The sequence below is a fragment of the Thamnophis sirtalis genome, unplaced genomic scaffold, assembly GCF_051295495.1.
Source record: "Thamnophis sirtalis isolate CommonGarterSnake01/CBP01778 unplaced genomic scaffold, rThaSir2_p1.2 scaffold_9, whole genome shotgun sequence".
NCBI classification, from domain to species: Eukaryota; Metazoa; Chordata; class Lepidosauria; order Squamata; family Natricidae; genus Thamnophis; species Thamnophis sirtalis.
In genome coordinates, this window is record NW_028261389.1 from 18656954 (window position 1) to 18681573 (window position 24620).

Genomic DNA, 24620 nt, shown 5'->3' on the forward strand with positions numbered 1-24620 from the left:
ATCTCAGAAGTGGAATTGTAATTTGTTTTGAATGTTAAAAGTTGAGATTCTGCTTTGGACAAGAGGAGGTTTTTGGTTTTGTTTTTTTTTAAGAAAAAGGGATATCCATTCATGGATTATTATAAGGTAAAATCCGGATACTCATGATTCTGTGAAGAGAATATCCTTAACTGTTATCCCAGGAACTGTTATCCCAGTTATGGACAATATAGCATAAGGATAAAACTGGGCATAGAATTAAAATGTGTCAGGAGGTATGACATTCCTTGACAGAGGTATTGGCTGCCTTAGACATCTCCTAATACTTTTATAGTTACCCTTTTTAATGTTAGTCCCTTCATTGTACCTTTTCTCCCCTGGAAAGTTTATACTAACATTCTTCTTGGCACATAAAACAAGGGAACGGCATCTGATCCTATATAGATAAACAGAATAATAGAACATTCTCTTGTATGCTTGTAGAATGGCCCCATTTCAGTTGTAGTTGTTTATGACCAAGTTACATATTAAGCAACAAGATTTTCCCAAGTCAGTATTAGTTATATGACTTTTATCAGCCGTCTCTTTAAGTCCATTAATGATATGAAAAAAAATGCACCCACAGGTGTACTTTCCTGCTCTGTAGCTGCTTCAAAGACTGACCAAATACAGATCCAAATAGAAGAAGCAGTTATTTGCCAGGATCAGGGTTCTTTATGATATTACCAATTCTCAGCAGAGTTCATATTATTTGGAAATGCTAAAAAAAAATATTTTTTTGGCTTATAATTGACTAATGTTGCTTGTTTTTAGTTTCACTTTCGATAGCTGAAAGAGCATAGCTCAAGAAACTATATGTATAGATGGACAACTTTTGTTTGTGTTGCCCACCTCTTTTCTCATGCCATGATGATCTCTTCGCAGGGATTGATGCTGATGAATGGGGAAAATTTTTACACACCAAAAATAAGGTAGGCTTTGCTCTTCATAATCTTCTTCGTAACAAAAAGGATGGCCGGCACCTGTTGTATAAGATGGCTGAAAGCTGTCATTTTGATTCCTCCACAATCATCCATAAGCATTCAAGGGCATGATGAAAAAGAAATAGAAAATGGAGATGGTCATTTCATCCATAAGCATTCAAGGGCATCAGTGATGGGTTTCAAAAATTGTTCGAACCTACTCTGTGGGTGTGGCCTCCTTTGTGGGAGTGGCTTGCCACCCATGTGACCGGATGGGAGTGGCTTGCCGCCCATGTGACCGGATATGAAATTATGAATTAGTACTTAGGTCGGTCCAAGTAGCTATTCAGAAACTCTGGCATTGAAGCATGCAAGTCTTAAAGCTGTCAAGTTACAAGATCCTTGAAATCCCTAACCCTTCAGAAAAAAAACTAGGAGACTTCAAACCTGGCAGCTTTAAGACTTGTGGACTTCAACTCCCAGAATTCCTCCTCCAGTCACGTTGGCTCAGGAACTCTCGCATTGAAGCATGCAAGTCTTAAAGCTGTCAAGTTACAAGATCCTTGCACCCCTAACCCTTTAGCAGTGGTGGGTTTCAAAAAAATTTGGAACCTCTTCTGTAGGTGTGGCCTGCTTTCCAGGTCCACTGGTGGAACCTCTTCTAACAGGTTTGGTAGATTTGACGAACCGCTTCTACCGAATAGGTGCGAACTGGTAGGAACCCACCTCTGAAGGGCATGATGAAAAAGAAATAGAAGATAGAGATGGTCATTGGGTGTAGCTCAGAACAATGTTCCGAAGCAGCTTTTTAAGCATCGAGGGTGAAAATCCAGTTCCTTGAAAGCTCTGGGGTTTTCAAACTAGCCGTGTATGTGTGCAAGAGACCGATTCTCAGTGTGATGCTTAGTGTAAATGTGATTGCTTGCTTCACATGCAAACTTGCTTCACACTGTGGTTTCTTATTCTGGCTGGATCACAATTTATACCTAAGCCATAACTGTTTTAACCCTAGTTAGTTGAATAATTAGCCTGGCAGTCAGTGCTTTCCTTGCCGACCAGCTAAGCTGGCTTCTTCAAATATTTCCTATGTTTTCCCAATTTCTGTCTATATTCAGGGAAAATGGGCAATTTGCAAGAGTTCCAGGTTCCCATGTCTATCCTACATCTGCTCAATTACGTTGCTTTGTCGTCCTATTAGGGGATGTTGTAATTATGTATTCCAACAATCATAACACAAAGTTTGGATGAAAGTATTGAAACACCTTTAAGACTTGCATGAACACTTGTGAGTACTTTAGACAGAAAGATGTTATTTTACCAAAATCTGCAGGCAGGGCACCTCGTTTTCTCAAATTGCTCCTCTGAGTTTTGCAGAAAAGCTGCAATACAAGATGGTCCTGGACCTATATCCATTTATTTAACAACCTTTTTAAAATTACAACTGTGCTAGAAAAAATGACTTATGACTCTTCCTCACACTTAGGTTGTTATAGCATCCCTACGATCACGTGATCAAAATTTGGCAACCTGCATGTATTTACAGTTGTTCCAAAATCCTGGAATCATGTGATTACCATTTGTTACCTTCTGGGGAGGCTTTCAACCAGTTTCAGTGAGATAAACTGGATTCGTATAATGACAGTGTGATTCATTTAACCACTATGGTGATTCGCTTAATGGCTGTGGCACAAAGATCATCAGATTGGCACAATTCACTTAATAACTATGTTGCTTAGCAACAGAAGTTTCAGTCCCAGTTGTGAGTCATAAGTTGAGAACTACCTGTAATGCACACAAAACTGCAACTAGGGCCCCTAACAGAGGAGAAAAAGTGGAACAATATGAGCTTCAGAAAACTGCCTTTCATTTCCATATGTGGAACAGCCATTCTTGGCTTTGGAAGTTGTTAAATAAAGCGGCATCTCTCCAATCCGCACCCTGCTTACGTTCAAAACTGACAAGATTGAATGACTGTTTTTGGCTTCCTTGTGCCCTAGATTTTCCATCTGTAGTTCAGATTAGCATAGCATTCCCCAGACAGAACTGGCCATGGGGGCCTTTGCCCAGGTTAATAAGGAGTGCCCATTGTATTACTATCTTGTCACAGTCACTCAACCCATAGTCAACTTGCATGTGGAATATTAAATATGCTCTTCATCTGGCAGTCTTTTAAAATCACTTAACAATCTTCGGTCCAGAATAAAACAGAGTGGGCAGTACCAATAAAAGATATTGTAGCTCGGGGTTGAAATGAGAGGTCCTTGGTGGTCTTTGAGCTTGCTTGTTTTCTTGCAGATGTTCCATTACCCAAACTAGGTAACCTCATCACTGCTAGAACATCTGCAAGAAAACAAGCAATCTCAGAGAGCACCAAGGTCCTTTCAGAGTGGCCAGTTTTGCCTCTCTACTTCATGAATTCACTGGTTACCGTCAGCTTCCAGGTGCTGGTTGTCACTTATAAAGCTTTGATGGCATAGAACCTCATTATCACAGACACCATGTTTTCCCATTGTTTCTGTCCAGAAAGATAAAACAGAAGTGGGCATGTTCCAATAGTACTCAATGGTACCCAGGTGGCATGCCTCCTGGAACAATACTTGCCCCCTGGACAGTGGTGGGTTGCAGGCGGTACGCCCCGGTATGGACGTACCGATGCCTGCTGGGAGCACTGGGTACTGTTCCAGTACGGTGCTCCGGAGGGCACCGTTCTTACCTGTATTTGAGCTCTTATGTGCACATGCACGGAGCACACGGCACCTGCACGACACTCCGCTGAGCAGCTGGAGCGTCACGGACCTTCACAGGAAATAAGGGTGCATACGCGCACTGCGTGTCCTCATGTGGTGGCCGCTGGGCCCCGTTGCACCTTACTGGTTGCACCGGGATCCGAAACCCATCTCTGCCCCTGGAACATGATCACCTGGAAATTTAAGTGGTGCTGACCCTATCATTCTGTGTGTCAATGTATTAATCCCTGGATTATGGCTTTCTTTATTTTCATTGGGTATATTTTTAACTTGTTAAATAGTTATTATGAGTTAAATGGCCTATTAGTATCTAGATAAATAGGCTGACAAGAATGGAGTCACTTGCAAAAGATTTTCAGCTCCTTTCCTTTTTCATTATTGTTTCAGTTCTACACAGATTTTGATGAAATTAGACAAGAAATAGAAAATGAAACTGAAAGGATTTCAGGAAATAATAAGGTAGGCACTTGCAGTTATTATATTTTGTAAACAAGGATCGTTTCAATGCATGAACTGGAAGCTCCCATTGATCAAATAATCGCACAAGGTGAATCTTGATATCTGTGTTCAAGCTTTCTTTGTCCAGAAACCGAATGTGCCACTGATTATGATGCTCATAAAATCTAAGATTGTTCCTTGGGATGTCATCCCGGGCAGCTTAGCCTTGACAGTGCAAAGTTTGCATCATTTTTCCTCTTAGCACTTAAAAAAGGGGCATTTTTGTCCTTCACATTTAAAGGAAAATGTCATATGAGCTAAGTTTAGGAAAAAAGAACATCTATTTGGAATCTTAATAATCTACTCAGAGTCTATAAGCTTTTGTGCTACTTTTTATGAACAGCTGAGGTCCAGAAGTGCAAACTGAAATAAATGGGAGTTTGCTCAGTAAAAATGACCTTATCTGGTCCTACTGTTCAGATGCCTTGGAAGGGCAGTTTTCATAATTTTCAGCCATTGTGATCCCAGTACATCCGGGGGGTATCCATTAGGGTGGGAGAGGCTGTTTTACCATTAAAACCCAATATTTAGAAATTATTCTTGGCTTCTTTTTTCCATTGTTTCGTAGGGAATCAGTCCTGAACCGATTCACCTAAAGATTTTTTCACCTAATGTTGTCAACCTGACCCTTGTAGATTTGCCAGGAATGACAAAGGTAAGAATATATTAACTGCACTTTTGGGTTTGCAAAATTACAAGATAGCAAATTATATTGTATTGCACCTATTTTCAAAATGATTATTACCCGGGTCCTAGCCAGTGGTGGGTTCTGGATCCCGTTCCAACCGATACGGTTGGAACTGGCCCGGCGGCGTCCACATGTTTGCGTGCACGTGCACATGCACGCGGCAAGTGCATACGTTGTACCTGCCAGCGACACCTCCGCAAGCCTTTGCGACGCTCCAGCTGCTCGGCGGAGTGTCACACAGGCTCTGTACGTGCCATGCACGTACGCGGAAGTGCCGAAGGCTTTAAAGGACAGGGAAGGAGCTTGGGCAAGCGGGTGGGCCTCCGGAGCACCGTACCAGAAAGGTACCCAGTGCTCCGGGCAGGCTCTGGTATGCCCATACTGGGGCGTACCGCCTGCAACCCACCAGTGGTCCTAGCTGTGTCCACATCATCACTTTGCACTATCTTCTGAGGCGGTATTTTTTAACCTCAGCAACTTTAAAATGTGTAGATCTCAGCTCCCAGAATTCCTCATCTGCATGCTGGCCCACATCTTAAAATTGCCGAGAAACATTTTTCTATGAAGCCTTTTCTTCTAACCCTGCAGCACAGATCTCTTCAAATAGTTAACTTGCATTCATTTCCCCAATGGGCATCCTCCACATTCCTTGAAGTGTAACTTTTATCATTGCAGCTATACTAGTTCAGGACTTGGGGAGTTTAAACAAACACTTTGAGTTTGTTTTTTTTCCATTATTTTATTCTTTGAATAAAGAACAAACAAAATCATCCTCCATTACAAATTGTAGAAAGTGTGTCAATTGGTTACAAATAGTTTTTGTGCATCTCTTCCACAGTCATCACCTCTGATTCATATCACTTTGAGTTTCTTATGTGACTTTAAAGAAAAAAGATCCATAGGGATTCTTCCTACTCAAGTTGGTTTATTTATTTTTTTCACCTCCTAGGTACCCGTAGGTGATCAGCCAAAAGATATTGAACTTCAGATCCGAGAACTAATCATTCGCTTCATTAGTAACCCCAATTCAATTATTCTGGCAGTCACTGCTGCCAACACAGACATGGCCACCTCTGAGGCACTGAAAATAGCCCGGGAGGTAGATCCAGATGGTAAGTATAAAACGTGTATTCCAGATAGTCTATCTATCTCCAGGAAACAATACTTTAAAGCCCAGTTGATGTCACCTTGTCATAACATCTCTTCTTGGAAAATTCATATGCTCCATTGGAATGAGTCAATGAATCATCTGATTGGAGGGTTTCAGACAATATGCAGGGCTAAGTCCCATAAATTACCAAGAGGAGCTGGGAAGGCATTCAGTTACTGTTCCAGGCTTACTACAGAATTGTACATTAAGTGAGGGAGGCAGAATACTCTTTCCCATGGCTCCCTGCTTGTTTTATTAACTTTATTGACAGTAACTATAGTATCAGGTTAGAGTTCACCAGTTCTGAGCCCTCACTTAATGCAAGCCAGGTTTGACATGCTGAATGGTATCTAGGAGCAGAATAGAATAAATAACAGACTAGGAGGAATGCTTCGCTCCGAAGCTTGTTACACTTTGTGAATCCTTGTTTATAAAACCTAGAACAATTGTCTCAGGTGCTGAGATGTTTTGCTTTGCAAATGTGTGCTGTTGTTAATTTCTTAATGTTTGGATTTATTTCTGCTTCCATGTTCTGGTTATTTTTCGGTTTTGTTTTAGTTTACTGCAAAACAACAGAGATTTCATTTCGATGCTTTGCTCTATATAAACTTGCTGCAAATCATCATCATTAGCTTTTTTATTGAAACTTCTTTGAGAGAGATAATGTTTTGTTTATATTGTTCATGATAACACAAAGGAATTACAGTATATCTTAGTTTAATAAAGATAAATAGTTTATACACAATGTACATCCCCAAGACTGAGCTAGTATCAAGACAAAAAAAGGTCCCAGTTCAAATGCATTCAGGTTTCCTAGTTTCCTTGGCAATTCCTATTGGCAGGACAATTGGTAGCGATTCAGCAGTGAGTACATTAGATGGATTATAAGAAACTATAAGTCAGAAAAACTATGACTTAGCACTATGCGTGAGGCAGCTAAGAGTAGCTTCTCAATTTGCATTAAATCAGAGAATGGCTCAATCTTTAAATAGTGATTTTCCCTTCTGCGTGGCCTTGTTTAATGGGCAACTTTGCACCTTTTCACCTATTTTTTTTTCCCTTTCCTTTTTGTTTTGTTTTTACTTTGGGTAGATATTTCCTAGGCTTGAAAAGTTAAATACATGACCAGCTTAATGTAAATGACAGTTTTCCTGCCGCTCTGATAGGGCGGCGTACCCTTGCTGTGATCACAAAGCTGGATCTCATGGATGCTGGCACAGATGCCATGGATGTACTTATGGGAAGAGTAATACCTGTGAAGCTTGGCATCATTGGTGTGGTCAACAGGTGAGTGTGGAGTGGCATGAGAGTTTGATTCCCAAAGAATTATTTCTATTCCCACACATCCCAGACATTCCTCCCCACATTTTGCCATAAGGGCTCAGTAAAACTATTGCAGATAGTGGGTAACCTAAAATTCTCAAATTCTCATATTGTGTAAACTAGGGGTTAGGAGATATTTCTTTTCTGCAGTTTTTGGATGAGAAGCAAAACGTCTTTCAAGGAAAAACAAAGAAAGCCCAGGCAGTTGCCTCTTGAAAAAGCACCTTTGGGACAACCATGACCTGGATGACTAAGAATCTTGATAGACATATAGGATGGGTCCCAAAATAGAAATAACAATAAATAGCAAAGACCAGCCACTCCTTCCAAACTTGAAGAAACTGGCCACACACATGTCCTTGCCCTGCACACAGGGCATGCTTTTCCTGTCCCCCACACTTTTTATCGCTAGAAGTGCCTGTTTCTTTGTCTCTGATACAAAAAAGAGATGGGCAACATTTAACGGGCTAGGAGGCAACTTGGCCTTCCTGGAGAATCCAAATGGTGATTTACCGGGAGGGATGGAGTCAAAGTTCGTCAGCAATACTTTAGTGCTGGGAAACTCCGTTCGCTTCTGTTATCTATAGTGTGTTCGTATGTCTGGCCTAATGAAAAGACATGGGAAATTGTGACAGCAGATAAGATGAATGAAAGAACAGCTAGGATTTGACATCATTGCAGATCCTATATATCCGTGATGGCGAACCTATGGCACGTGTGCCAAAGGCGGCACGCAGAGCCCTCTCTGGGCTCCATCGCCCCAGTTCAGCTCCACCGCGCATGCACACTTGTCTCCTGCTGACCAGCTGATTTGCAGGTCTCTGCCGTGCATGAATGGGGGGCAGGGCGCATGCAGGAAATGCACAATCACGCGCGCATGTGCAGAGGGGGGGGAAGAAGCACTGGGGTGCTGCACTCCCCCCTCATGGCCCAGTTTTTTGTCCCAGGAGGCTGCAGGGAGGCCTGCTAGACCCAAAACGGTGTATGTGTGTGTCGCATGAATATGTGCGGGGGGGGGGGAGTTGCACGCATTGCATTATGGGTGTGGACACACACACACTATCACATGCACATACTTTTGGCAGGTGACGACAAAAAGATTCGCCATCACTTGCTATGCTGTGTCTTGTCAGACAATCATATAGGCAGAGCAGTAGAAGTGGTATTGTGGCTGCACTTTTTTATGGAAAGCAAAAAATCCAAAATAAATCCCAAAATATAAAATTCTGTTGATGGGCCATCAACAGGAAAAGAATATAAGATCTAGATCATATGCTGCAATGGTCAATTCCCATTGGTGATGAATAAGATGTGAAGTCTTTTATTACAGTATTCACAATAAGTACTTAAAATCTCATTAACCTGCAGGAGTCAGCTGGATATCAACACTAAGAAGAGTGTGGCTGATTCAATTCGGGATGAATATGGTTTTCTCCAGAAGAAGTATCCCTCCTTAGCCAACCGCAACGGGACAAAGTATCTAGCTAGAACACTGAACAGGTACAGGGAGTTGCTCTCATCTTAAGTTGCAACTTGATTTTTTTTCATTATTATTATTATTATTATTATTATTATTATTATTATTATTATTATTATTATTATTATAATACAATTGTATCACAGCGGCCAGTTGTTTCGCCGGATTTGGCATTGGTTACTAGTCGGGCCCCACCCAGGGGCCTAGGACGTCGTAACGTATTTTCGTAATATGCGTGCAGATCCAAGCAGTGCGGCTTTTTGCATTTGACTGATGGTGATTTTGTCAATTTTTAACTGTTTTAAATGTAATTCCAGTGTTTTGCTATAGCACCCAGTGTGCCAATTACCACTGGAATTATCACTGCTGGTTTGTGCCATAGTCGTTGAATTTCTATTTTTAAGTCCTGGTATCTTGCGATTTTTTCCTGTTCCTTCTTGGCGACCCTGCTATCACCTGGTATTGCGATGTCTATGATTATGACCTTATTTTTCTCAACCAGTGTGATGTCTGGTGTATTATGCGCCAGTATTTTGTTGGTTTGTATATGGAAATCCCACAAGATCTTGACCATCTGATTTTCGGTGACTTTTTCAGGCTGATGTTCCCACCAGTTTGTTGTTATTTTAATATTATAATTTTTGCACAAATTCCAATGGATCATTTGTGCTACTGAATTGTGCCGCAATTTATAATCAGTCTGCACGATTTTTTTACATTATTATTATTATTATTATTATTATTATTATTATTATTATTATTATCATTATCATTATCATTATCATTATCATTATCATTATCATCTTATTTTTTATTTATTAAATTTGTTTCCTCTCCCATTTCACCACAAGTAACTCTGGGCAGTTTATAACATTAAAATGAAACCATAAATATATGTACAAATGTGTAAAATCCCATTAAAATTGCAACAAAATACAAGTTATAATTAAAGATTGGGAGAAAGCGAGAAGAATGTACAGGGGGTGTTCCGTGTTCCCCCGAAAATAAGACAGGGTTTTATTTTCTTTTGACCGCTGAAATAAGTGCTTGGCTTTATTTTTGGGGAGGTCTTATTATTTTTGAGGTGCAGGAGGCAGCGAGTGTGATCATCTCATGGCTACTGCTGTGTTGCAATATTTTCAGGGAGGGCTTATTTTTGGGGGAGGGCTTATTTTAGCGCATGCGCTCAAAAGTCTCATTGGGCTTATTATCTGGGGAGGTCTTATTTTCAGGAAAATGGTAGCAATAGCACTTACTTACATACCACTTCACAGTGCTTTTACAGCCCTTTCTAAGTAGTTTACAGAGTCAGAATATTGCCCCCAACAATCTGGGTCCACATTTTACCAACCTCGAAAGGATGGAAGGCCGAGTCAAATTTGAACTGGTTAGGATCAAACTCCTGGCAGTGAGCTGTGAGTTAGCCTGCAATACTATATTCTAAGCTCTATGCCACTGTGGCTCCTATTAGTCAATCAACCAACTCCAGAGTGATATTCCCCCATCGGGCCCCTATTAGAGATTTTTTCCCCCCTTTTGCTGATGAGTAATAATAAGGGATGCACAAAGTGTCAATTCTAGAAATGCAATGTTCTGGGAAAACCTTGAAGAGTTTTTATTAGTCATGTTCAGAAGTAAAATAATGTTTTGAGCGCAGATTTTTTCCCCAGTTTTGATTCTCATATATGCAGGAACACTTGAAAATCTGGCATTTATTATGGGTTGATTTGATATATGGGATTAGCTTTGTGAGGTGAACAAATTGCCAGTTTTAATTTGATTCCTCCTTATTTTGCACAGCCACATCTGGTTACGAGCATTACTTCTGCACAATTGTGCTATGTTTCATTGTTTTTTGCCTCTCAGTAGATCCTCAGACTCTCCCAGCTGTAGCACATCCTGTAAATACTCACTTGATAATCTCAGCACCCATTATTTGAAATAGCCTTTTCCTAGAAAGAAAATATGGGCTGTCTTTGAATTGTTTTAAAGAGTAGTATTCACACTGGCAGCCTTTTGATCTCTATTATATTGTGAATTTTGTTATTACAGTTATCTATTTTTATCATATTTTATTGCATTTAAATATCCTGCCTGGAGATTTAAAAATATTTTAAATAAGTAAAACTAATCAATAATGTAACTTACATAGCTGAATACTGTTAAATTTTTCAAATTGTATGTCGCGTATTAAAATTAAAGTGTTTGAGGAATGGTCTGGAACATCTCAGTGAAATACTTTAGCCTACTATAAATTCATAGGTTTTTCGTTCAAAAATCTCAGTTAGTTTATATATTTTTCAACCAAAAACTGCTGGCATTCAGGCTCCTAGAACTTCATTTATTTAATAGCCAGAATATGAAATGGAAACTTGAATAGATTGCTTAAATCATCTTTCTAACAGTTTCTTTCCTACTCTCCAAACTTTGCTTTTAGGTTACTCATGCATCACATTAGAGATTGCTTACCTGAACTGAAAACCAGAATCAATGTTTTAGCTGCCCAGTACCAGTCTCTGCTCAACAGTTACGGAGAACCAGTAGATGATAAGAGTGCCACATTATTGCAGCTTATTACCAAATTTGCCACTGAATATTGCAACACCATTGAAGGGACAGCAAAATACATAGAGACTTCAGAACTGTAAGCAACTGTTACAGATTTTGCTATAGATGATAGCCTTTCTAGATCAGGCCTGTCAAACTGGTGTCCCATGGGTCACGTGGCCCACGAAGGCCACACCCACCCCAGCTCCACAAAGGCAAAAAACGTGATATGTCACGATATGGTCCGCAATGCAAGCGGGTTTGACACACCTCTTCTAGATCAGTGGTTACCAAGCAGTGGTCCGCGAGAAAAATTTGGTGATCCTCAGAAAAAGTATTTGCATTTAAGCCATATTAGCTTAATGATCCCCAGAAAAAAATGTAAAAACAGGTTGGTCGTGACTTACAATCATCATGATATGATTGAAACCCTGTTATGTGCATAAGTTGAGGATTGCCTGTACAACTGGTCCTCGTAGTTCTGGCTGTCTCAGCATCCGATGGTCACATAATTACCATTTGCAATCTTCACTGCCAGCTTTTGAGAGGCAAAGTCCATGAGGAAGCCATCAAGAGCTTGCAGATGGCAGTCAGATGGCCTGGGGCGCTGTGACTTCACAAAATGGATCTAACAATGGCAACTGAGAGTGCTGGAATTGTTGTCGGCACAGTTGGTATAGTCATATGACATTACACTGTGTCGTTGCACAACAGAGTTCCCGGTCCCAATTATCATTGGTAAGTGGGTCCTTACCTGGTTAGTAATTTTTTCAGAGTATGAATGTTCATAGACTGGAATAGACATGGCAACAAGTCAGCCAATGGGGACTCTTTGGATAGACATGGTAACAGGTCAGTTTGGAAACTGAAACATAGTATTTGTTTGTATGGGGCCATAAGAGACAGTTTGTAGTCTGGGCGTGGCTTAGACTTGCTGAACTGTATATAAGAGTTAGTTTAGCCTCTGTAACTTTGCAGCTTCTATACAATATATGGCCTCTGTATCTCTCTACTCTGTAATGACTTGCTTCTATGAATATTGCTTCTGTGTACCTGATTTTGTATGCTGACTTCTGCTGTATGGTATTGTATATAAAGAACTTTCTTATATAATTGAGCCTGCTGAAGTTCATTTACTTGTGTGCTGGTTGGATGTGCTGCACAAACTCTGACAAAGTTTTAAAAACTTTATATGATAGGCGTTGTCCTTGCAAAAAATTAAGTACAGGTAGTCCGAGTTACGACACAACTAAGTCCAAAATTTATGTTTGCTGAGTGAAACATTTGTTAAGTGACTTTGCCCCACTTTATAACTTTTCTTGCCACGGTGGTTAAATAAATCATTGCATTTGTTAAATTAATAACATGGTTTCTAAGTGAATCTGGATCTCCCATTGACTTTGCCTGTCAGAAGGTCTCAAAAAGTGATCACCTAACTCCCCCCCCCCGAACACTGCGACCACCATAAATATGAACGGGTTGCCATGAATTTTGATCATGTGACCATGGGGATGCTGCAACAGTCATAAGTGTGAAAAACGATCATGTCACTTTTTTCAGTGCCGTTAATAGCTTTGAATGGTCATTAAATGAACTGTTGTAAGTTGAGGACTCCCTGTACCTATAACACAGTTTGGCTTACTTGTTTCCTGTTCCTTTCCCCATCTTTTAGGTGTGGCGGGGCTAGAATTTGCTACATTTTTCATGAAACCTTCGGGCGCACCTTAGAGTCTGTGGACCCATTAGGTGGCCTTAACACCATTGACATCTTGACTGCCATTAGAAATGCTACTGTAGGTATTATCCTTTTATAACTATCCTCTTTCTGGTTAAAACAGATACTTTGTGGTCGGGGTGGTGGTGTTAATAATAGAATGATCTGCTCAATGTTTCATTGGCCTATTCAGTATGGTGATAACAGTATGGGGTTTTTGTGATAATAATAATAAAAATAACTAATTGCTTTCCTTTTGAACAGGGTCCCCGGCCTGCGTTGTTTATACCTGAAGTTTCATTTGAATTGTTAGTAAAGAGGCAAATCAAACGCTTGGAAGAGCCCAGCTTGCGATGTGTGGAACTCGTTCATGAGGAAATGCAGCGGATTATTCAACACTGTAGCAATTTCAGCACCCAGGTAAAAGAAGCAGCTGGTGGGTAGAAGTTGTTGCTGGCAGAGCTTGACATGATGTGGGCAGGCTGGAAAATATCTCCTTGGAGATAAAGGAGAACTCTTCTCATTAAGGAAAAATATATATAAACAAACAGGTGTTGGAATAATAATAGATTCTTCTAGTGGGCTGTGTGCATAGTTGGACGCAGGGGGGTTGTTTTTAGTATAGACATGCAAGTAAATGCTTTGCTTCACCATCTCTTATACAGTGTAGCGCCCCAGATGATTCTGGACAAATCCCATAATGGCCAGCCAGTTTGGTTGTTGATAACATTGGCTGAAAGTCAAGAGAGTATAGTCCAAAACCGTGATGCGAACCTATGGCATAAGTGCCACAGGTGGCATTCAGCCCCCTTTCTGTGGGCACGCGAGCCATCGCTCTAGTTCAGCTCCATCGTGCATACGTGTGCCTCCTGCCAGCCAGCTGGTTGTTGGGCCCCTGCTGTGCATGCGCGGGGGCAGGGCATGCATGCGCGCACACTCATTGCATTTTGGGGGTTTGGTCATGCACTGTGGGTACTCGGTCTGGAAAAGGTTAGCCATCACTGGCCCAAACATCACAACGGGAAAAGGCTCGTTATCTTAAATATGTGCTTAAGGAAGCATGAAGAGTGCATCAAGTAAGAGTTGAGCCACTTTATAGGGGTAAGAGGATGGGCATTTCGGGAGTCATACTTCTATGTTCCACTCTGTTGAGATAATGAGCCATGGTGGTGCAGTGGTTAGAGTGCAGTACTGCAGGCTACTTCTGCTGACTGCCGGCTGACTGCAATTTGGCAGTTCGAATCTCACCAGGCTTAAAGTTGACTCAGCCTCCCATCCTTCCAAGGTGGGTAAAATGAGAACCCAGATTGTTGGGGGCAATAGGCTGACTCTGTAAACAGCTTAGAGGGGGCTGTAAAGCGGTATAGTGCTATTCCTACTGCTATTAGAGAACAGCAATTTACACCAGTGTGCAGGGATGGATTCCTCTAACTGGAACTCAAGCAAAAAACTCCTTTAGATTTGCTGTTGAAATGAAGTCCATAACCAAAGGATGTAGATGTCCTGGATGCACTCAGTGGTTTCTGCTGATTTACGGATATTGTATCATTTATGAAGACCAGCTTCTTCTGGAGACTAAATGTTCTAGTTCATTCATTTTGACCATTCTGTTTTTGATTATAGCAAATGAAATCCTGTGCTGTTTTGCTTGTATTCAGGAATTGCTGAGATTTCCTAAACTCCATGATGCCATTGTTGAGGTTGTGACCAGTCTTTTGCGCCGAAGGCTACCAATTACAAATGAAATGGTAATCAGGGTGGAAATTCTTGTTTTGTGACACTTGGTTACATGAAAACATGAGACAAATATTATAAGATAATCACTGTGGGGTTTGTTGCTAAAAATATTTTGGTGATTAAATAGCAGTTTTGGAAGTGACTTCTACAATTTCTGATAGAAGTACATACAATAAGCTTCCTTCATAGGACTTAGGTTTTAGTTTGTTATATCCTTATAAGGTAAAGAACTCCATTATATTCAGTACATGGGATAGATGTACAGCTTAATTCTGAATCAAATGTTCATAAGAATTTGACACTCCATTTTATTTTTAAAAAGTATCTACATTAAAGCCTGCAAAGTATTGAAACATGATACACATGGCATAAATTGTGGGAGCTAAAAAATCACTTTGAAACAAAGAAAAGCAGCTCACAAAAAACTAATATGAAAAATTTGCTAGAAAAAAATATTTTTGTTCTCGATGTAGTGTTCAATGCCAGTTGAATTTTGCTGTTTTTCATTAGAATTAAAGTTTTGATTTTTTTTTCTCTTTCATTTTCTTCCAGGTTCACAACTTAGTAGCCATTGAGTTGGCTTATATCAACACCAAGCATCCAGATTTTGCAGATGCTTGTGGGCTAATAAACAATAATATAGAGGTAAAGGAGAAAATCTCATCTTCTCAAATGTTTATGATACATTATTAAACTTACTTGTCTTTCATATGAACTGCTGAGGATGGATCCTTTGTTTGCCTGATTGGCAATGTTAGCTCAAACATAAATTATCAACTTTCCTGTATGACAGAAACATCTGTCCCTCCAATTTTTGGAAGTAGCGCAGGCTGCAAGAATTCCTTTCCTTAGGAAAAGCTGCTGCTGCAGCACTCATCTTTAACTAGTTAGAATGAAGTATTGCAGGGTAACTCTGCCGACAACCATGATTTAGATCCTAACCAGTTCAAGGTTGACTCAGCCTTCCATCCTTCTACAAGCCTCCTATAAGAGCTGAGGTGGCGCAGTGGTTAGAATGCAGTACTGCAGGGTACTTCTGCTGACTGCTGGCAGCCTGCAATTTGGCAGATCTAATCTCACCAGGCTCAAGGTTGACTCAGCCTTCCATCCTTCCAAGGTGGTTAAAATGAGGACCCAAATTATTGGGGGCAATAGGCTGATTCTGTAAAATTGCTTAGGGCTGTAAAAGCACTGTGGAGCGGTATATAAGTCTAAGTGCTATTGCTTCTAAGATTGGTAAAATGAGGACCCAGATTGCTGGGGGCAATATGCTGACATTATAAACAGCTCAGAGAATGCTATAAAGCACCATCAGGTGATATATAATCCTAATTACTATTGTGCTTCTATTAACATACTTAACTCTTACTGAGTTTGCAGAAATCAGGTTTAGATAAGTGTGTGCGCCTTTGAGTCAGTATAGACTTCTAGAGACTACCCTGTTTCCCTGAAAATAAGACCTTTCCGGATAATAAGTCCAATCGGGCTTTTGAGCACATGGGCTAAAATAAGCCCTCCCCTGAAAATAAGCTCTCCCGAAAATATTGCAACACAGCAGCAACTATGAGGTGACCATGCTCCTCAAAAATAATAAGACCTACTTGAAAATAAGGCCAAGGGCTTATTTCGGGGGTAAAAAGAAAAGAAGACCCTGTCTTATTTTTGGGGAAACATGGCACCAGGGCTAGTCCCTGCAGTTTTCTTGGCGAAGTTTTCAGAATGGTTAGCCAATGTCGTCCTAGAGCTGGAAGGAAATGACTGCTGTAAGGCCAATCATCTGGCTTCGTGTTTAAGGCAGGACTAGAACTTCGAGTCTCCCGGTTTCTATCCTGGTGCCTTAAGAATCAGGATTCGATTGCTGTTTGACAGCTAATTTCTAATCCCACTTTTTTTTTTCTTAAAGGAACAAAGGCGGAACAGGTTAGCTAGAGAGATGTCTTCTCTTGGATTACGGGACAAGGTGAGTGTGTGTGTGTGTGATATTCTTCATAAAATTGACAGAAGGTTTTTTGTAAGTGCCAAACAGCTTGCTTTTTTTTTTTTAAAAGGCAGTCCAAATTGCTGTTTAGTGTACCTCTTATTTCAGATATTCAGCAAGTAAGGGGAAAAAAGAGCCTGATTAAACATAACGCACGAGGTATTGTCAAGCAATACTGATATCCTTCTCTGCCCTTCTTGCCTTTTTTTAGTCCATTAAGGCTCCTGGTGCTATGGCACCATCTTCCCAGGAGACTTCTGCTGCTGGTTCTGCTGAGGTTGATGGCAAGGTCTGTCTCTCTTTCTTCTAAGCATTGCATGCTTAGTTATTTTGTGCTGTACCTTGGTCAATTGAGCATGGCTCTCAAAAACAGCTGATGTGATGGTTCAGAATTCATTGTTCAGGTTGATTGTGTGTCTTCAGGTGTTAGTTTATTGAATGGTCTTAGGGGTAAAAAGTTTCATCTTGGGTTCTAGGCAGCTCTGATTGTTTATTCAAATGTTTTATTTTCATTTTTTCATTTTCATTTCATACAGTCACGTATATACTATGCATGATAGGGGCCATATAACATTGGGCAATAAACACAGCCATCCTTGTACTCCCCAAAATACAAAACCAATATACCACTTCAACCCTCCATACACCCTTTTTTTCTCCCCCCTCCAACTTTCCTTTCTCCCTTCCAACATTCCCCTCTCCTACTTCCCCTCCCCCTCTATCACTCCTTTCTCCCCCTCCCTTCCATCTCACCCTCCTTCCGATCCGCTCTCCCACCCTCTCTACCCCTCCCTCTTCTTTCCCTCTACTCCCCCCTTCGGTGTATTTCTACTATCTATCGATATACTCAGTCTTAGGGGTAAAAAGTTTCATCTTGGGTTCTAGGCAGCTCTGATTGTTTAGTGGGTATAGTGGCTTTGTTGCATGAAAGATACAGTCGGTTTGGATCAAGGAAGTAGTATATTTTGTTAGGCGGTTATTAAAAAAACATGGAGTTTCAGACTGGCATGACTAAACGCGGAAGGAGCACGGGACGATACTACCATATCGTAATATCATATTTTTCAGAGTATAAGACGCACTGGAGTATGAGACGCACCAAGGTTTTGAAGAGGTCAATTAAAAAAGTTTTTGCACTCTCCAGACCTGCCAAACCCTCTGCATGCCTCATTTTTTGTGAAAAACAGGGTATACAGAGAGTTTGAGAGGCCTGCAAAGTGCTCCTGGGGGCTGGGTGTGTGTGTAAAAATGAGCAAAAAAGCAGCCTGTTTTTTACCCCCCCAAAAAGAGCACGCATAGCCTTTAGGAGGCTTGTAGAGTGCTCCTAAGGGCTGAGGGGAGCAAAAACGAGCAAAAAATGGCCCGTTTTTTGCTCGTTTTTGCCCTCCCCAGCCCCCAGGAGCACTTTGGGAACGTGGTTTCAGGAGGCCAGAAATGCTCTATTCAGTGTATAAGACACACCCAGATTTTTACCCTCTTTTTGGGGGGGAAATTATACTCTGAAAAATAGAGTAAATTAGGAAGTTAAAAAACAAAACAGGAAGCCTGGAATATGAAACCATTTCCACAATGATGTCAAGAAAATTACATGAATGTCTCTAGGCCTCCAGAAGTGGATTCTGACTCAAGAATCTTTATCTTTTTACCTCAGTGTTTACCTCAGTATGACGTTTTGATGGCCGTATGGGTAACCCTTGACCTACAACAATAATTGAGCCCAAAACATCCATTGCTAAGCAAGGCAGTTGCTAACTGAATTTTGTCCCATTTTAGGATGTGTTTATCTCATTTGTTAAGCAAATTACTGCAGTCATTAAGTGAATCACGTGGTCCTTAAGCAAATCTGGTTTCCCCCCATTGACTTGTGCTCCTTGGAAGCTGGCTGGGAAGGTTCCACATGGTGATCCCATGACCCCCAGGACACTGCAACTGTCATAAACACATGCCTATTGTCAAGTGCCTGAATTTTGATCATGTGACCATGGGGATGTTGCAATGGTCATAAGGGTTAAAAAGGGTCATAAGTCAAGTTACATTTGGATATTATTAGGGAAAAAGATTTAATTTTGATTCTTGTCATGAGAAGCTGACTCTCTGGGATAAATCTTATTTAAAAATGAGAAGTAAAATCTGTAAAAGAACAATTGGACTAAAAAGGAGTTAATAACATGCACCATTTTATTGCTAATTATAGTTTTTAAAGAAATTCTGAATAAGAGTTGCCTAAAAATACTAAGTGGCAATTTATTCAGTTAAAACATTAGTTTTTCAGTTTGGACCTAATGCATCAGAAGCATCAGTTCATCTTAGTTTTTTTTTTAATGCCTAAGACAACAGTTCATCTTTATCAGCGATTGAAGAATCATATTGTTATAAATATTGACAATTTATAAGAATATATAGGGTAAAGAATTAGGGCATCCAATTGTAACAGTCAATGCTCTTAACTTTTAAAGAACACAAACATACCTTTTTAGGTTTTAGGTTTTTAGGTTTTATTAGCATTTGTAGGCCGCCCTTTTCCCTGAGGGGACTCAGGGCGGCTCACACAAAACCGCTGGGAGAGATCATCCGCAGGCACGGGATTAGATACCATCATACCTTTTATGAATTTAAGGCTAATTCAGTAAAAAACACTAGGAGGATTTATAAGACACCTGAGCAGATAGTTAAAAAGAGATGGTTATCTACCATAATCTGTTGAAAAGATAATAAATTCAAAGGCAGTGATTGAGAAATTCTTATAAATCTATGCAGTTAATGAAAAATTAAGAGTATGAGATTTTTTTTTAAGTTGATGTTTTATCAATTAGATATCAGATGTTTAACACTTAGAACAAAGAATGGAAATGAGTTTTCAGAATTAAATGGGATTGCTAAAAGTGTACACCCTGCACTTAAAATCAAGTTAATCATGTATGTGTAAATCTGTGTATGTGCATGTTCAAGTTAAATCATACTTTCTAACTTATCAGAGACAATATAAATTTGAATGGTGAACCAAAGTTAATGGAGATAAGACTTTTCTTTTTGTAACTGTTCTGGAGAAATTAACTGTGCTAAGCTTATTCAATAATTTAGGCTAAATTTTTCATGCATTTTCATTCAGCCTGATAGTAAATTGTTGCTGTAAATTAAAAGGAATTCTGCGGGCTTTGAAGATTGTAGTTTCCAGATTTGCATGTTAGGGAATGTTGTTGGTTGGACTAAAAGCTAATTGAACATTTTCAAGGATCAGTCTGAAGCTTCACCTCTTGCGTGTTCTTTGGTGATACTATACACTTCCAGAGGGCTATAAAGACCTGGCTTTTCCCCAAACATTACCCTAGGATGGGACTTCAACTGGGGGAGGGGGGGTTACTGTTGCTTTTACTTATTTTTTAATGGATGTTGTGGGCTGCCTAGAATCATTATTTGAGATAAAAGCCATATAAGTCCCATAAAATAAATAAATAAAGCACACCTCGGTTACATTTACCCGTCAAGAGAGTTAAAAAGATAAAATAATAGGGGTAGTGGGAAGACTATATGCCTTATATTCTTAGTGATGGAATAATAAAATTGAATACATTGAACACAATTGGAGGAAATGTTCAGATAAGCACTTGTCCTGTAAATAAGAAATTGAGTTTGTATATTATATCTTTCCTCGAATTAGGCATCCCTTGCTGCCGGAGAAACAATCCCAGAATCTGGAACTGGCAATTGGAGAGGAATGCTGAAAACACCCAGGGCGGAAGAGATATTAGCAGAGGAAAAATCCAAACCAGTAACGGTTCTACCCGCCAGCCCTCAAAAAAGCCATGCTGTAAACTTGCTAGATGTGGTAAGTGCCTAGAGGAGCCTGACTGAGCAAAGCTACAGAAGAATAAGTTATTGATCACAAGCATTCTATTACAATGAAGAGAGCTCATCCGTTTGAACTATTTCTCAGATTAATGCCGTAAATTGACTCTTTCTGATTTGGCAATTTTATGAACCAATTATACTAATTTGTCACCAAAAAAAATGTGATTTGACAAATTCCCCATCAGTCAATTGCAAAAGGTAGCTTTACTTGGAACAGCTGACATCCTGCAATGATGTTTGTCATACCATCTGCCTATACATCTGCCTATCCCAGATGCTTGGAAAGGATTCGATAGGTGAGCCAAGATGGCGCAGTGGTTAGAGTGCAGTACTGCAGGCTACTTCAGCTGACTGCTAGCTGCAGTTCAGCAGTTCAAATCTCACCAGGCTCAAAGTTGGCTCAGCCTTCCATCCTTCTGAGGTGAATAAAATGAGGACCCAGATTGTTGGGGGCAATAGGCTGACTCTGTAAACCGCTAAGAGAGGGCTGTAAAAAGACTATGAAGTGGTATATAAGTCTAAGTGCTATTGCTAGAGACAAAAAAACCAAATCCAGTCTGAACATCTGGCTGACTTTGCAACGAAGAACAATAATAAAAATAAATAGCAGTATCCTATTAAAACATTTGTTAGCATTTGTTTACCAATGTTGTTTCATCTATTACATGTAATGTATTTGTGATTTTTGTTTTCCTGTTACTCCCCTTCTAGCCTGTTCCTGTGGCACGCAGGCTTTCAGCCCGGGAACAAAGAGATTGTGAAGTGATAGAACGTCTCATCAAATCCTATTTCCTAATTGTGAGGAAGAACATTCAAGACAGGTAAGTTATATTAAAACCCCAAGAATCTTACATTGTGCAGTTGAAGTTTGCATCTATGATCACATAGATCAGTGATGGCTAACTTTTTTCTCCTTGCATGCCGAACTCACGTGTGCATGCGCCACAGCAGGTGTGTATGTGCCCAAATCCATAATACAATGTGCCACGCTTGTGTGCATAACCCTTCTGCCCCCCCTCCCCCTGGTGCATGCACGCGACACCACCACCCCTTCCACACCTTGTTTTGGGCCTAGCAGGCATCCCTGAAGCCCCCTGGGACCAAAAACCGGGCATGGCACACACATCCCCCGCCCATTTTGGGCCCAGCAGGCCTCGCTGAAGCCTTGCTACCGCCCCCTGCCACCTCACAGGCATGTGCGTCTCCCGATGAGTGGCAGAGACCTGAAAATCAGGTGGCGAGCGGGAGGCGCACGAGCATGCTCCGTGGAGCCGAGCTGGGCAACGGGCCGCATGCCCGCAGAGAGGGCACCACATGCCACCTGTGACACTTGTGCTGCACGTTTGCCATCACGGACATAGATGTTCTGATAGCAGTCTTTTTCTGCACACTGGGTTAAATTGAATGTGGGCCTTTAGTATCCTTCCATTTTATTTCCTTACACCAACTCAGAATTTAAGCAATGATTCAAAAGCAGGAATAAGGCAATCTTTGGGGGAGGAGGGAGTTAGCAAGGAAAACATTTTGAGAGCACTTACATTCCTGCCACCCTTTGACTTTTTTCTCAAGCAGACATTTAAAATAAGTACTCATCGGCAGTCTCCTGGCAGTTTTAGCTTCTAAAAATCTTCATGGAGTTTGTTTTGAGGCTCAGAAGCCTTGCCCTGCTGGAGGCTGGCGCTTCACTCTACAGCCTGTCAGTTGCTAGTACTGGGCACAAGCTCTTACTTAAAAGGGCATTATGTGATTCAATGGCCAGGTACATTGAATGAATACATAAAAATTGATTCTTAAAGCAACTGCCGTTTTTTTTCTGGCTCACGCAGTTGTCTTCTGCAGCTTTTATAGGATTCCAGAAAAAAATATGTGTTTGCTTTAAAAAGTTCCTGGCTGGTAGGATATGCATGCCAGGACAAGCTCCGATCATAGTCTGCCTCTCAGATCTGGACTGCTGCACAATTCTTAACATTTATTTGGTTTTATAAACGATAAAATGGTAGACCCAGTTGGAAGAGTGAGGCAAGGAATACACCGTTAGGCAAGGATCTCATGTTTCCGCAGTGTCATGTCTGCCTCTGCTTTAACTCCCCCCACTTGGCTATCTAATCCCCCCCCCTCCTATTCTTTTGGCCATGTTGCTATCCCCAGCTGACCTTCACCATCTTCCTCCTTCCCCTGCTGATGAGGTGTGCCTGATGTCAGGGTTTCAAATAGCATACAAAATTAAATCAGAGTCCGAGGCAAACTTCCAATTTATTAAGAAAGGCATGTTGGCACATCTGGGAAAACCCGAATCTTAAAGCTTCTCAGTTTTCCCCACTCAATTGAAAGTTCAATATCTTGCCCCCATACCCACAAGTCCATCACATGGTCCAATCTTTTATTGCCATGCTGGCAGTTCCAATTCCGGTCAAGTGCAGAGGTGCAAAGACAAAGGATGACCTTGGCTTTCTAGAAAGAATTTTGTTATAGCTACATACCATCTAACTCCATACAACCCCCACTCCCATTTTCCCACAATAGAAAATGCATAGTAGAATAATAGAAAGTGTGGCAGGTCAAAGATCCAAAAGAAAAGTTGGCTGCAGGCCTGACACCTGGTAAGACAGCTACTAACCTCATGATGACACACCTTATCGTGGAGAAGATCAGATGGGACCACAGGTGATGGAGCACAGGGCAGCCAAAAGGGCCGAAATGCAGAGAGATAAGCAGGTTGGGGGGAGGGGGGAGAGTTGAAGCAAACTTTGAGATCATAATTGTGGGCAAGTTGCCAAGTACCAGAATTTTGATTGTGTGACCACAAAACTGTAATGCCCATACTGCAGATGACATCTCTGACTTTTCTTGTGTTTTGGTTGTTCGCTTCTTGGGCCACTGAAACACATGTAACTGTTTAAAGAGAGATTTCCCTCTTTTTTCCCCTAAGCTTAAAGCAATTTATCTTCAGAAAGGTAGAGTAGCATGCTTGAACTGTTGCTGTTTGCTTTCAGTGTGCCAAAAGCAGTGATGCATTTTCTGGTGAACCACGTGAAAGATACTCTTCAGAGTGAGCTAGTTGGACAGCTGTACAAAGCTTTATTGCTGGATGATCTTTTAACTGAATCAGAGGACATGGCTCAGCGCAGGAAGGAGGCAGCTGACATGTTACAGGTACACAAACTTTTTGCTGAAGGTTTAAAACTGAAACATCATAAATCCGTATACGTACATTTTGCTTTGTTCTACATACATTCTAGATACAAGGGGGAGCAAAGAAACAAATTCTTTAGTACTTTAGAAAAGGGGAAAAGTAGTTTTGTAATCCTAGCCCAATGTTTAAAGCATGCTTTCCCAACCTTTTTTACCCTGGGAGAACGCTTGGAATAATTTTCAGGTCTAAAGGAACCTCCATGAAAATTATTATAGGAAATCCTCGACTTACGACTGTTAAAAGTTACAATGGATCCCGAAAAAGCTACTAAAGACCTAGATTCAAAGTTCCAACATCTGCTCTCACCCCACCCTACCCCTTACATAATTGCATTTTGGAGCCAGTCCAAATTTACCAGTGTTTGCCAGTATCATATGACTGTAATTTATGATATTTTTGCAGGAAACTGGCATTTACTTCTAGTTTCTGGCAATAAACCCTGCCCTATGGTGAACAATGGGTTTGCATAATGCGTCACAAAAGCCATAAAATTGTGGATGGTCATCTGATCTGCTTATGCAATCATCGCTTATGACCAAAATTGTGGATTCAGTTATGATTGTAATTTTTCCTGTAAATGTTCTGCAATGCAGGATGTATGTATCTCCCTAGCTCTTGTAATTTATATTTCTATTATTTACTTTTACTTTGAAATAAGCATGATATAACGAGTTATTAGGACAATAATAGCGAAGTAATTACTGCTAGAAGGGACATGATGACTCAGTGGCTAAGACACTGAGCTTGTCGATCAGATCGACAGTTTGGCGGTTCGAAT

At 40.7% G+C, this 24620-nt stretch overlaps 1 protein-coding gene across 4 annotated transcripts in view; it reads left to right on the plus strand.

The window, feature by feature from the left end:
- DNM1L (dynamin 1L) overlaps positions 1 to 24620 on the plus strand; it is a 46075-nt gene that overhangs the window by 19145 nt on the left and 2310 nt on the right. For 3 of the 4 annotated variants that reach the window (XM_087722987.1, XM_014053115.2, XM_014053112.2), the window contains 16 exons: positions 904 to 950; positions 4076 to 4147; positions 4755 to 4841; positions 5824 to 5986; positions 7191 to 7311; positions 8716 to 8847; positions 11262 to 11468; positions 13044 to 13164; positions 13350 to 13505; positions 14744 to 14833; positions 15375 to 15467; positions 16726 to 16782; positions 17012 to 17089; positions 20459 to 20626; positions 21361 to 21470; positions 23643 to 23802. In XM_087722987.1, the coding sequence (XP_087579113.1) occupies positions 904 to 950; positions 4076 to 4147; positions 4755 to 4841; positions 5824 to 5986; positions 7191 to 7311; positions 8716 to 8847; positions 11262 to 11468; positions 13044 to 13164; positions 13350 to 13505; positions 14744 to 14833; positions 15375 to 15467; positions 16726 to 16782; positions 17012 to 17089; positions 20459 to 20626; positions 21361 to 21470; positions 23643 to 23802 (1862 nt within the window). The remainder of the gene's footprint in view (positions 1 to 903; positions 951 to 4075; positions 4148 to 4754; positions 4842 to 5823; positions 5987 to 7190; positions 7312 to 8715; positions 8848 to 11261; positions 11469 to 13043; positions 13165 to 13349; positions 13506 to 14743; positions 14834 to 15374; positions 15468 to 16725; positions 16783 to 17011; positions 17090 to 20458; positions 20627 to 21360; positions 21471 to 23642; positions 23803 to 24620) is intronic. The other variant, XM_014053114.2, reaches the window with a different exon arrangement.